Raw genomic sequence first — 12,753 nt, 5'->3', positions numbered from 1 at the left:
ACTATCATTTACTTCTTTGTGATTCAGTTTTCTCATTTATTAAAAATGATTAAAAAACAAAGCCCTACCTTCCTAGAGTTATTATGAGGATTAGATGGGAGAAATTCCCACTGAACTGTGCCAGACACACATCAATAATCATCAGAGGTTAGCTGTAAGGTGAGTATGGTGGTGCACATCTGTAATCCCAGCCCTGTGGATGGCTCACAAGTTTGAGCCCAGCCTAGGCAATTTAGCAATAATGACACCCTGTCTCGATATTAAGTAAAAAGGGGTAGGGACATAGCTTAGTTTGAGGGTTCTAGTTTTTTTTTCTTTTGTATTTAGTACACGATCTACAGGGTCTCACTACACAGATTGGACTCATAGTGATCCTCCTGTTTTTAGCCTCTGAAATGCTGGGTTTATAGGTGTGCACCACCATGCCCAGTCTCAGTCACTGTCTCAGCACACCCCAGGGGCTGAGCCGGCAGGGCACCCTGGGGATTGAACCCCGAGCCCTGTGTTTGCCTAAGCAGGCACTTTAGTCCACTGAGCTATCTGGCCAGGCCTGAGGGTCCTGGTTTCAATACCCAGTTTTGAGAAAAAAGCCATGAGGACTATAACTTTTGCCCTTCTGATTAATGTATTAAGTATTTTTTATAAATTATAATTTTACTTATTAAAATGAAGCTTCTTCATGATTTATCATTTATAGTAGTTTTGGGGACAAATTTACTCAAAACTTGTGACTAATATGAGGGTTTTCTGTGCAGTGGATATAACAAACATGAATGCAGCATCTATAAAAGTGGAAGAAAATGACTACTATTTTTAGAGTCCCCCAGAGGCAGTCATATAAACATGAGAATTTCATGGTATTACCTAAGCCTTAGAGCAGAGAAGACATAATCAGACAGAAATCCAAGATATGATTTTCTTCTGGGGGGTAGGGGGAGAGCAGGGTGTGGCTATATAGCACAGGTTAGCTTTTAATTCAGATAGCCCAGGCTGGCCTCAAACCCATGGTGATCCTCCTGCCTCAGCTTCCCAAGTACTGGGATTATAGATATGTGCACCATATCCAGCAAGAGATATAATTTTCTTACTGACTCCAGAGACTACTTATAAGGCAGACGTTGGCTACAGACCTCACACTTCCTGTATGAGTTTTAAAAGAAAGCTGGGGAATGCAGTCCACCCTGAGTTCAATCCCAGTACAAAATGAGAAAATGTAAAAGAAAAAAAGAGTTCCACCTATTAGAGGTCTGTCCATTATTCAATTGTATTTTCTCCTGGTTTGATTATTTATAGTTTTTGGTATATGCTGTATTTTGTGAGGATCCAAGTTAATTTCTCTACACTCAGAATCTATAATAGTTACTATGTCATCTGGAGTCACTGTTCAGTTCTGCAGAAAATTCACATACGTTGTGTCATACTTCCTTTGAACTCGAATCAGAGCTCCTATCTTGAAAGTATACATACCACTCCCTTTCCTTCTTGTTGAGATCACACACACCTAAGACCCTCCCTTGATTTAAATATCTGATCACTGCTCTTTCTACAGGTCTCAATCCCTACCTTCCCACACTGCAACTACCAACAGCACTTTAATACTGCCAAGCTATGCCCCATGGAGGCTTTACTCTTTTTCCATTGTCTGCTGCCACATCCTCACCTCTTTTCTCCAGCCAAGGTCACACCACCAGGCTGGGGATATAGATCAGTGGCACAATCGCTTCCCCGGCAAGTGCAAGGTCCTAAGTTTGATTTCCAGTACAAAAAAAAAAAAAAAAAGGCTCTACCACCACTTCTCTTCTATGTCTCTATCCTACCTATTTCAAACTATAGTATACCCTCATGAAGTCAAGGTTCATAGTTCATGCCCTCAGTTGTTCTAGGATTTTTCTTTAGAACCTAACTCCCATAATTTCACAGAAACCATAAATACCTAACTCCCATCATTTCACAGATACCATAAATTGTATATCCTCCACAATTCTTTTGGCAGGAGGTTTGGAAGCAGCCAATTCAAGAGTGTCACTCAGTTTTCTTTGCTGCTGACTGGCTGCTGTCCTGTAACCCATCTCCAGCAGATGCACCAGCATTCCCACATTCTAACAGATTGCACTACCACGTGTAGCTATGTGGAGTGTTCTCTTTTGTTATTCTTAAAGCCTTAAGATCCATAAGATGCCATTAAAGTGCCCTGTACCTTATATGGGTTCTGGAAATGAACCTAAGTGCCAGAAGAAGTTTAAGACACTCCAGGATACTCCTCTACAGTATTTTTATTGAATTAAATTATTATAGTACTATATATAGTATTTTATTAAGTTATATAACTGCAGGAGATAGCATATTTAGAGTTTAAACTATAAAAATAGGCACTGGGGCTGTGATGTGGCTCAGTGGTAGCATAAGGCCATGCATTTGATGTCCAGATCACCAAGAAAAAAACAGGCATTTATAGACAATTTTCTGACCATATCTGAAATTTGCATTTTTCACAATTTGTGGGTGCTCTTGGAACATTACCCCCACAACTTTCAGGGGCCACTATACATTTATTCTTCTACAGTCTTTCTCAAGCAGCCTCCAATGACCCAATGGCACCAGCATGAATTCCACCTGCGAAGGCCACAACCGGCAACTTCCATGCTATCAAGACCAAAGATCAATACTTAGACCCCATTTTACACTAGTGAAGGTGCTTGTTCCTTTCGTCTTCAGATGTTCTCTTTATTATCTTAATTCAGTTCTCTTGTATCTTTCCAATTCCTGGTCTCTGTTTATACACCTAGAATCCTCTCTTGCACTGAAGACTCTACAAATAAATGCTCACCCAGCACATGTGCTCATATTGGCAAACTTAACATCTGCACAATCACTCTAAAACATTCTTCCTAAAGAACCTCTCCATCTCACTTTAAAGAAATGGCATCCTTTCCACTGTTCAACCACAGAGTGGAAATCTGACCCCATTCTTCTCATTATTTCACACCCCATGTTGGACTCACCAGCAAATTCACCTCTGACCATTCACCACCACTTCTGTGTTATGACTCAAACCTAAGCTAGCATGATTTCTCACTTACTTTAAGGCAGCAGTCTCCTCACTGGTCTCCCCAGTGCTGCCTTTAACCTCCATGACTGAGACTCCATATAGCTGGTATAGGTCTTTTCAATTTTTCAGCTTCCTACTTTGCTCAGTAAGGAGCCCTTATAATAGTTTTCAAGACTACTCATCACTCCCACTGCCACCTTTGGTGATTCCCTGAACACACCAATCACATGTCCATAATCCAGAACTTTTGTCAGGGCTGTTACCTCCACCTAAATGACCAGGTTGTCCCTACCTGTCTGGTCTCGTTATATGCCACCTTCTCAGTGAGGCCTAACTTTGAGAACAATGCCTACAATGGTACCTTCCTCCGTATTTTGCTCCCCGGCATTTACCAGCCAGTTCCTTCCATGATTCTCTCCCTATTGCTTATCCTCAAATTTCTTCCATGACTAGTTTATTATCTGTCTCTTTTCTAAAAATGAAAGCTCCTTGAGGGAAGAACATGGCCCAGAACACAGCACATGTTCAATAGATTTTTGTTACATGAATGAGTAAATATTAATTTGGGGGAAAAACAAAAATATATTTTATTTGATCTATTTGTGAAGTGCTTATTTTATACCTCTCAAAAAAGTCTGTGGGGAAAAAAAGGTTTGTGAATCAGATGTGGTGCTGTACACCTATAATCCCAAACTACACCTATTTAAGACATTTTATAAACATTCAAGGTCAAAATGAGAAAGTTTTCCATTGGATATCTATGAACTGGTTACTTGGGCATAAATAAAGTATGCTTGTAGCTTTAGTGATCCATTAATGAAAGTACTAATTCTGTTCATCAGGATAAACAGCAGAATGTGCAAAGTGCTACATTAAGTATATAAACATCCCATGAGGTAGGCAGGAGATAGTGCACAGACTGAAGCACAAGCAGGTGACCAAGGTGATAGGGAGGGATAGCCCTGAAATGGACTGCTTTAAGGACCAAAGAGTTACACAAGGACACAGAGATGATGTAGATGCTACTGATCTGAAGTAGCTCCCAGAGACCCATCCTCCCCATCTGACAGCCCCACTCACCACCTGAGTGACTTCGGAGGATAGAGACACAGCGCCACTGCTCCACATTGGCAAGCTTACCACTGGATCCAAACACAGTGCTGGGTCCAATGTACCTATGTAAAAGAGGAGTTAGAAAGGTATTCATGGTGTGCTCCAGGGACTCTACAGAGATGTTTCCTGCAGCACAGCTTACCATGGCACACAGAACAGTGGAAAAACAGACAACAGTGCAAAGTATTAGGCTGTTGTACACAAGAGGCTGATCAGATAATTTGTTATCCATGCATTTAATGAAATACTGTAGAGCTGTTACAAATCTAGCGCAGGAAAATGTTCAAAACAGATTAAGTGAAAGAAGCAGGCCACAGGACATCATATACAATATGATACCACTTATACAAAGGAAAAAGATACATGTAACATGGATATCATCTATGCATGGAATAAAGCAGCGGGATATACACCAAAATATTGACCTGGCTTTAGTTAGGTCAGTGGGATTGTGAAACTTTCTTCTTTATAATTTTTTTAAAAATTTCTAAATTGTGTACTACATATGTTCTTTATGTTGATTACTTAAAGTTGCAAAACCAAGTGGTTTTTTTTTTTTAAAGGCAAGGCTCTCACTATTTTTCCCAGGCTGTCTCGAACTTTTGAGCTTAAGAGCCTTCTGCCTGTTTCCTGAGTAACTACAACCATGCCACTATGCTATAGTATTTTTAAGTCCTCTCATAGTGAACTAAATGGCCCTGCTTTAATCCCAAGAAACCAAGAAAGCTGATGGTAACTCCTTCCAGATGAAGATAGACATACCAATGCTCAGAGCCTCTCTAAACACCCTTTGCTCTAGTGAAGCTCTATAGCAACCCACACAGAGCTCATGAAAAAACTGGGCCTAAAGAGATAATATAATGTTTCACAGCCGAGGCCTTAGAGCCTTTGTGGCTGAACAATGATGCTGGAGCTGGTGCCTTATCCTGACTGGCCTAGAGTTACCTGGAGAGTTTACTGTGGGGCCAAGGCCTACTCTGAGAAATCCTTTGCTTCATGATAAAAGAAAAATACAGTGTTCCAGGTGATACTTAGCTCATTTGGGTACAGAACAAGGGGTGCCACAGGTTGAGCCGGTCACAGAATGAGATAAAGTGACAAAGAAGATGGATTCTGGATCCCACTAATAAACCCAGGAGCACCTTAACCTTTAGCCAGTTTGTACTTGGGAATGCCATGTGAAGTTTCATTTGAGAACAAAACAAATGCAGCTACCAGCTCAACATCAGAAGAGATTAAATTTTTTTGGAGAGGTAGAATCTCTGCATTACTGCAAGGAGGCAGCTGACTAGGTTAGCAGGCAGGTTAGAGGCCTCCAATTCCCTAATCAGGCCTCATCTCCTCCTGACTTATGTGCACTTCCTGCTACTTAAACAAAACCAGAGCTCTGGTGACTTCAGCACCAAGGCAGAAAAAGTAACTTTGATAAAGACCAGCAAAGAAGCTTCTAAAAGTTAAATGTGAAGAAAGGAAAATGATGCTTACGTAGCCCGCTTCCACACCATTATCAGTTTGTCATCTCCCCCAGAAGCTAAATACATCCCACTGTTTGACCACCGCACACAGTTCACACATGCTGGGAAGAAAAAAAAAATAGGGTGATGAAATCCAATAGTTATGCCCATTTGCTTTATGCACAGTCTGGGAAGATGTAAAGGGATTATAAAATCTAATCTAGCTAATCTGCTTAAGGTATCTACTGTGTGAGGGCCCCAGAGAAACAATTCAGTCAAAGCACTGACCTATTGTGATACAGCAAATTACGAGAATAGTTTAGAAGGGAAAAATATATATAATCTGAGAACCATTCATGTGAGATGAAATAGACAACAGGAGGCTTATTTTCATGTAAAGTAGTAAATCTCATTATTTCAGAAGTGTTATCTGTTGATGATTCTGAGCAGGCATTACTCTCAAGATGAAAGCGTGTGGTAAGAAGGCCAAGGTGCCTCTTCCAAAACTTTCAGGGAACAGCTTGGCAGAGTATAATGCTCTGATCAATCCCATTTGTCAGAGCCAGTCTTTTTAAATTTGGATTTTCCGAACTTAGCCTTGCAGTTCGATTGATTTTGCACTTATAAACTAAGACCAGCAGAAATTCCCTCAAGGTATCTGCTAAGTCAGAGGTTCTAAGAGCAAGATATGAAATATGACAGACACCAATAAAGTTGTGACCAGGTATGCTCCAGTTGTTCCAGGTTGTTGGGAGGACAAAAACACAAAGAGTAGAGGAAGGGACTAACATCTAAAGGCCAATAATTGTTAACTGGGCATCTCAAGGGTGTGACACTAAGGCACTATGCAGGAAAGAAAATTGTGATACTATCCAACAGCCCAAACAGTCCTGACAGAGAGCCTTGGAATGACACACTACCAATCTGAGACATTTCATTTTCTCTTACATACCCTTCCCCAGAACCCTACTGTGTCCAGGTTGCTGGCCCCAAAGCCCCATGGAATCAGGCAGTAACGACTCATGAGCAGGAAATCACCAGAGGTACCTGCAGACTGTCCAAAGATGGTTCTGTGGGCGGGCCGAGTCTTCTGCCGAGTAACTCACCCAGGTGTGCAGCCAACATCTGTGCCTTCAGACAGCAGGCCGAGGGGAGTTACCGCCGCACGGGGACTTATCTTTCTATTTACAAACACATGTGCTAACCTTGGGCACTCTGCCAATATTCAAAGCCTGCAAAGGGCCACTCTGTAATACCTAAGTGATTGTCCATCTGGCAAAGCATCTTGGGAATATTTTCATCCTTCTCGTCATCCTCCTGGAGGACTGGAGACATATTCCAGATCACAACCTTCCCAGAATCCTGCCCTGGAATGAAGAAGCAGAAAAAACTCAATGTTCAAGATGTGGAAAACTGATACCAATACATAATATTTTGATGCATTATTTTGTTGTGTGTGTATGGTACCAGGGACTGAACTCAGGACCTTGCACTTGCCAGGCAAGTGCTTATTCTACTGAGCTATCTCCCTGCCCTACCAACACATAATATTAACTGTGAGAAATCCTCATTTCCATAAATCACTATAGGCTAGATCTAAGGAGACTGAGTTTTAATTACCGATATAGATTACAGAAAAGATGAAGAAAAATGGGTACACATAGGACCTAAAAGTGGAGTTAATAGTAGCTGAGGGCAACATGACTTCATGAAAAAAAGTTGGACTAGAATTTAGGAGGGGACTGAGCTTTGGTCTTGCCTCTTATCTATCAGCAGCCTTTAGAAGGTTCTTGCTATGGCTTGTATTGAGATGTCCCCCAAAGCTTCATCCAGTCATTGGTAGGGCTTTTTAGAGCTTGCTGGATTTAGGGTGTGTGCTGCTAGGATTAAAATTGTGCTGCTGAGATTGATTCAGGATGTGTTGCTGGGATTAAGGCTGCCCCACCTTGGGCATCCTAAAGGTGAGTAGTCTGTAAGGAATATAAGGGATAGAAAAGATGGTCACTGGTTGTTGTCTGACACTTGTTGCATTTGTTGTCTTCTGGCTATTGTAAATTGTTTCTCCCCTGTGATGCCCCTTTATCATGCCACCTTACCTTGTAGCCAGCTGACTATGGATTGAAACTTATTCAAATTGTGAGCCAAAATATACTTTCTCTTTTTTAACTTTGGGTGTTGGTATTTTGTTTTACCAACAAGACAAGTAACCAAAGGCCAGCCAGATAGCTCAGCAGACCAAAGTGCCTACTTAGGCAGAGCACAGCAGCCAGGGTTCGATCCTTGGGCATGCCATGCTGGCCCCACCCCTGGGGTGCACTGAGACGGCAATTGAGACTAGGAGCAGTGGCATGCGCCTGTAATCCTAGTGCTTGGGAGGCTGAAAATAGGAGGATCACTATGAGTCTAATCTGTGTAGTAAAACCCTATAGACCCTGTACTAAATACACACACACACACACACACACACACACACACACACACACACACAGTAACCAAGATAGAATTTATTTATGCCCAGACCCCAGCCTCAATAAACTTAAAGTGGATGGAAAGTTGCATAGCAGGACTCTTCAGGTCTGTGCATGCACATCTAGAAAGCAAGAAGAAAAAGATAGCCTGATAGATACCCCTATCAGGGTTTCCCCTCCCTTCAGAGTGCTGCCTGGTTCAACAAAGAAAAAAATAAATGGCTCTTTACTTACTTTGCCCTTTACAGTCACCTATAGATGGGATGTAAACCAAAAGAGGGAATTTAAGATTCTATGGTCATGAGTTAATGCATGAATTTGCTAAAAAAAAAAATTGTATCTGGATTTTATTAATGATTTCTCTTTGTAAGCTTTCCAGTCCTAATACCTAATGAAAATGAATGGAAGGTGTTAAAATGAACATGCCAAAGTGATAATGGAAAACAAAAACAAAAACAAAGCAATGATGAAATGCTTAAAATTTCCTCTTAACCAGTATGTAAAAAATATTTCTTAGACACCTCTACTTGTTCTATCTCAAGTAAGGTAGATGGTCTACTTCCCCTGCTAAATGTATCACTCTTAGTGAGGTTGTAGGTTCCTTGCACTATAGCACAGATGAGGTTGCAGGCTCTTCTCACAGCATGCAAGGAAGAGAGAAAGGCTTACTGCCCAGAGTTCACCGTACTCCCTCCTGTTCCTAACCTCTGAGCAGAGGAGTTTACTGCAAATCCATTCTACAGGACCTGGCCTGAGGATGTTCTCACAAAGGCACTATTAGTTGCTGCCCAGGTAGGTTGGTCAGAGAAAGGGCCCACTAGTAAGGGTTTGGGTCCACAGGAATGCTACTACCTGTCACTATATGTGTGTGTGTGTGTGTGTGTGTGTATAAAATTCTGGTATCCTAGCATGAAAAATGGCTGTCTCTCTCCAAATACAGTCATGTTACATGCAATATTGCAATGAATACAGAATTAAACACTGACAATACTATGGATCTTATTTTCATTTTGTTACCCACAGTGCTCTTTCTAATCTTTTAATGAAATAATGGATTTAATAATTACATGATGTAGTAACTTAACACCCTTCCCCTCTTTCAGATGAGTCTTTGCCTGTCTGGTGCTAGATTTCATCATCCAGAGGACCACGTTCTCCACACTCAATCATCCTAAGTTTGGGAATGCAAATTAATGCCCGTTTTAACTCAATAAACAGTAACTAGAATAATAAATCTGGTATCAAAATATTTATAGAGATCATACTGCAGCTAAACAAATTTTGATTTTGAACCTATTCAGAATACAGATCATAACTGTGCATTTTAGCCAGTTATATCCACATTGAAAAACATTAAGTTCTCTCTTATAGCTAACCATGGATGGCATGACTCTGATGCTTTCCTTTGAAAATTCCACAAACATACCTTGTCCTCCAGTTGCGAACTTGGTCCCATCGGGGTGAATATCAACTGAAAAAATTGGCTTGCCTGGAAACAAAGAAAAATATACATATCTAACTTGGTTTTTAACAGACTCAAAATTTTAAAATTCTATTTCAGTGACCAGATAAACTACCTATGAATAAGAGTCAAGCAATCTAATAGTTACAGTTAAAGTCTAAACTGCTGTAAGACTCACTAAGCAACATTAGATAGCTAAAAGTCCAAAGTGGGGCAAAGGATTCTGTCACTGAGGATAGTTAGCCCACAGGACTTCTGTGCATCTGCCTGCCATCTTTCATGAACACATGTTTATAAAGGCTTGCTATAAAAGCTCTCAGTTACAGATGCTTAGTGAGGAGTACACAACTACACTGGCAGACACCTCCCTATCATATGAGTCTACACTTGACTGGCAGCTGGGACGGAGGGATATCCTCCTTTTTCAACAGCTATCTGAAGACTCAGCAGGACAGCAGTTAGCTATATTTCAGGGCCTCATCTCCATTATCAAGCTTTTGTTTCCTAAAAGGTGTCCTGTATGACTGTGCTGCACCTATGTTCATAAAAAAGTCTACTTTTTTTTTTTTAAAGATCTCTTTTTTTTTTTTTAACATTTATTGTGTGTGTGTGTGTGTGTGTGTGTGGCCAGCCCAGCCCACCAGGGGGCGCAGCTGGCTGGCATGTGGTGCTGGGGGATCGAACTGTGGTCCCTGTACTTTGCCAAGCTTGTTCCAAGTAGGTGCTTTAGACCACAGAGCCATCTCTCCAGCCCCCCAAAAAGTCTACCTTTTTGATATTTCCTCTGATATAAACCCTGACACATACCAGTAACAGGGCTGTGGTTGGTTCTTGGAAATCGCACTGGGACTACTGCTGTGGGCCCAGGCACACTAAAGAAGCCCATGATCTGGGCTGGTGAAAAAGAGCTTAAAACCAAGTAGACTATGGAAGTTATTGCAGAGGTCTCATTCCTAGTAGGCATTTGTCTATCTTTTTGGTCTGTTTCCAGCCCAAAGGCACAAAAGCAGCAAGTGGCCCATCAATTATTTTTGAGTTCATGCCAGCATTCTCAGCCTCTAGAACAGTACCTGATAACTAGTAGCTCAGTATTTGTTCAGAGACAAATTAATGCATGAGAAAGAACTAAGCACATGAAATTACAGCTAGACAAGAAGCTGTTGTCAAGCATCACTTATTTTAAATGTTTTGCTTCTGTCATCGAAGATAAGTCAGCATGGACACTTGGGATGAGAGGGTCAACATCTGGAAAATCACATGATAACTGCAGGTGAGATGGATTCAATCCCCCACACTGCAAAAGGAAGGAAGAGAAAGAAGGAAGGAAGGAGGTAGATCTGGGAGCTATGGGTCCAGCGCTCGCTCGCTCTCTCTCTCTTTCTCTCTTTCTCTCTCTCTCTTATTATTTGCTTTTTTAGATAGGGTCTTGCTATGTACTTCAGATTGGCCTTGAACTCACTATATACTGGCCTCAAACTTGTAGCAAATCTCCTGCCTTAGGCTCTACCTGGTCTGTGAATTTAGTTTCAAACCATGCTAATAATATTGCTCCAATGGCTATGATGAACTGGAAGACCAACCTGAGATACATGTTGTGAGTCATGCCAGACACTACTAGGCAATCACAAATCAGTACTACTAAGTCTTGTGAACTTTAGAAAAAGTGTGGTAAAGATAGCAGAAGATGAAATTCAGTCCCATCAGTATAGCCACCTGTATAGCTATCTGCTGGGGAAGGGGAAGGTGCCATAGGCCAGGTCGTTCACATGTCTTCCAGAAAAGCCAGAGCCATGCGAGGGTATATACCATGAAGCACTGCCTTTTAAAGAACAAAGCCAATTCTCCTTAGCCCAGGACATTCTCAAGGCTCTGATCAGCCCTTCAAACTCTGCAGGAGGTATATAGCCCAGGCATTCTAAAAATCTGACACAATTTTCTCTGGCAGATACTTCCGATATTTTCATTTTACGTGAGGAGGAGAAAACCAAGCCACACAGGTTTGAAAAGATGGCACAAGCCACACAGCTGCCTGGTAGAGTCCAGGTATCTGGCTCCATAGCCTGAGGATTTCAATACTAATGTAGGATTGACACTGCCTAGAGGAGCCCATGCAAAGTTTACAGATGGAAAGCAAAGTTTGAGGGAGAGCATGTGAGTGTGCAGGTAATCATACCAAGTCCTGATGACCTGATAAGAGCTGTAAGACCTGCTGTGCTGGATACTTGAACTCTATAGGCTATATGAAAGACCACTACTTTGCCACTTCAGCAGGCTGCAGTGAACCTGTCTAGGATTCCTGACCTGCTTGAATTGGGATTGATGCAGTGACCTACTTTAACCAAGAGGATGTGACAGATGCAGTGCTGTTTGACCTCCAAGCTAAGGCCTAAAGGAAGTCTAGATGAGGATCTGATCTCCTTAATGGTGTCTTGTTAGACCCTGCATGTCGCTCTTGAGCTCTGCTCTATACCAGCACATCAGAACATTCTTCCATTATGCACAGTATGCTCTTTGCCTGAATGTCTCACTCCCGGTCTTCTTTCTGACTGCCTTCAACCTCTGAGGTTCAATTCAGGTTGTTTTTTATGTTGCTATCACTGGTCACCTTACCACAGGTGTTCCTAACTGTAAATCTGGCAGCTTCCTAAGGGCAGAGGATATACCAGATTTGTCTTTCATTTTCTCACTGCCTAGCCCAAAATAAGACACACTGTATATACCCACAAATATGGACGAGGTGAGAAATCATCATTGATGATGCAAATGACTCAGCCTATATATGCTCTTGAGTGTTCAGGAAGGCCTACGACATGCATGTGTTTCTGACATACTTTCTGAGAAGGCTGATACTATACAGTGTCTTACAGACTTACAGGACTATAAAGTTCTTTGAGGGCCAGGACTCTCCTCTGATACCTGTCATGACACATTTCATCCTATAGAACTTTTAATGCCCACCATGAGTTGGCTAAAGTAGTAAAGAAAACAAATTGGCATTTGGATTATCTACTATTGCATGACAGACTACAGAACTTTTCCTCTGGTACAGCTTGATAATAACAAAGAAGAGACTGGGTGTGGTGGTGCACGCCTGTAATCCCAGCTTGTGGGAGGCTGTCAACAGAGGGATCACTATGAGTCTGATCTAGTAGTGAGACCCTCAAAACCCTGTAGACCCTTCAAAAAAAAAAAAAAAAAAAAAAAAAA

At 41.5% G+C, this 12,753-nt stretch overlaps 1 protein-coding gene across 5 annotated transcripts in view; it reads right to left on the bottom strand.

Annotated features, from left to right (window-relative positions):
* Positions 1 to 12,753, bottom strand: part of LOC101572750 (protein HIRA) — a 93,810-nt gene that overhangs the window by 56,782 nt on the left and 24,275 nt on the right. For 3 of the 5 annotated variants that reach the window (XM_004627988.2, XM_023711391.1, XM_023711394.1), the window contains exons 2-5: positions 9,511 to 9,573; positions 6,873 to 6,983; positions 5,648 to 5,738; positions 4,130 to 4,224 (exon numbers count right to left, since the gene is read on the bottom strand). In XM_004627988.2, the coding sequence (XP_004628045.1) occupies positions 4,130 to 4,224; positions 5,648 to 5,738; positions 6,873 to 6,983; positions 9,511 to 9,573 (360 nt within the window). Of the gene's footprint in view, positions 1 to 4,129; positions 4,225 to 5,647; positions 5,739 to 6,663; positions 6,798 to 6,872; positions 6,984 to 9,510; positions 9,574 to 12,753 lie in introns of those variants that run through there. The other 2 variants (XM_023711392.1, XM_023711393.1) reach the window with 2 other exon arrangements.

This window comes from Octodon degus, unplaced genomic scaffold (genome assembly GCF_000260255.1).
Source record: "Octodon degus isolate 3935 unplaced genomic scaffold, OctDeg1.0 scaffold00021, whole genome shotgun sequence".
Lineage (NCBI taxonomy): Eukaryota > Metazoa > Chordata > Mammalia > Rodentia > Octodontidae > Octodon > Octodon degus.
Note: the sequence above shows the minus strand (reverse complement) of the source record. Positions and strands in the feature narration are given on the sequence as shown.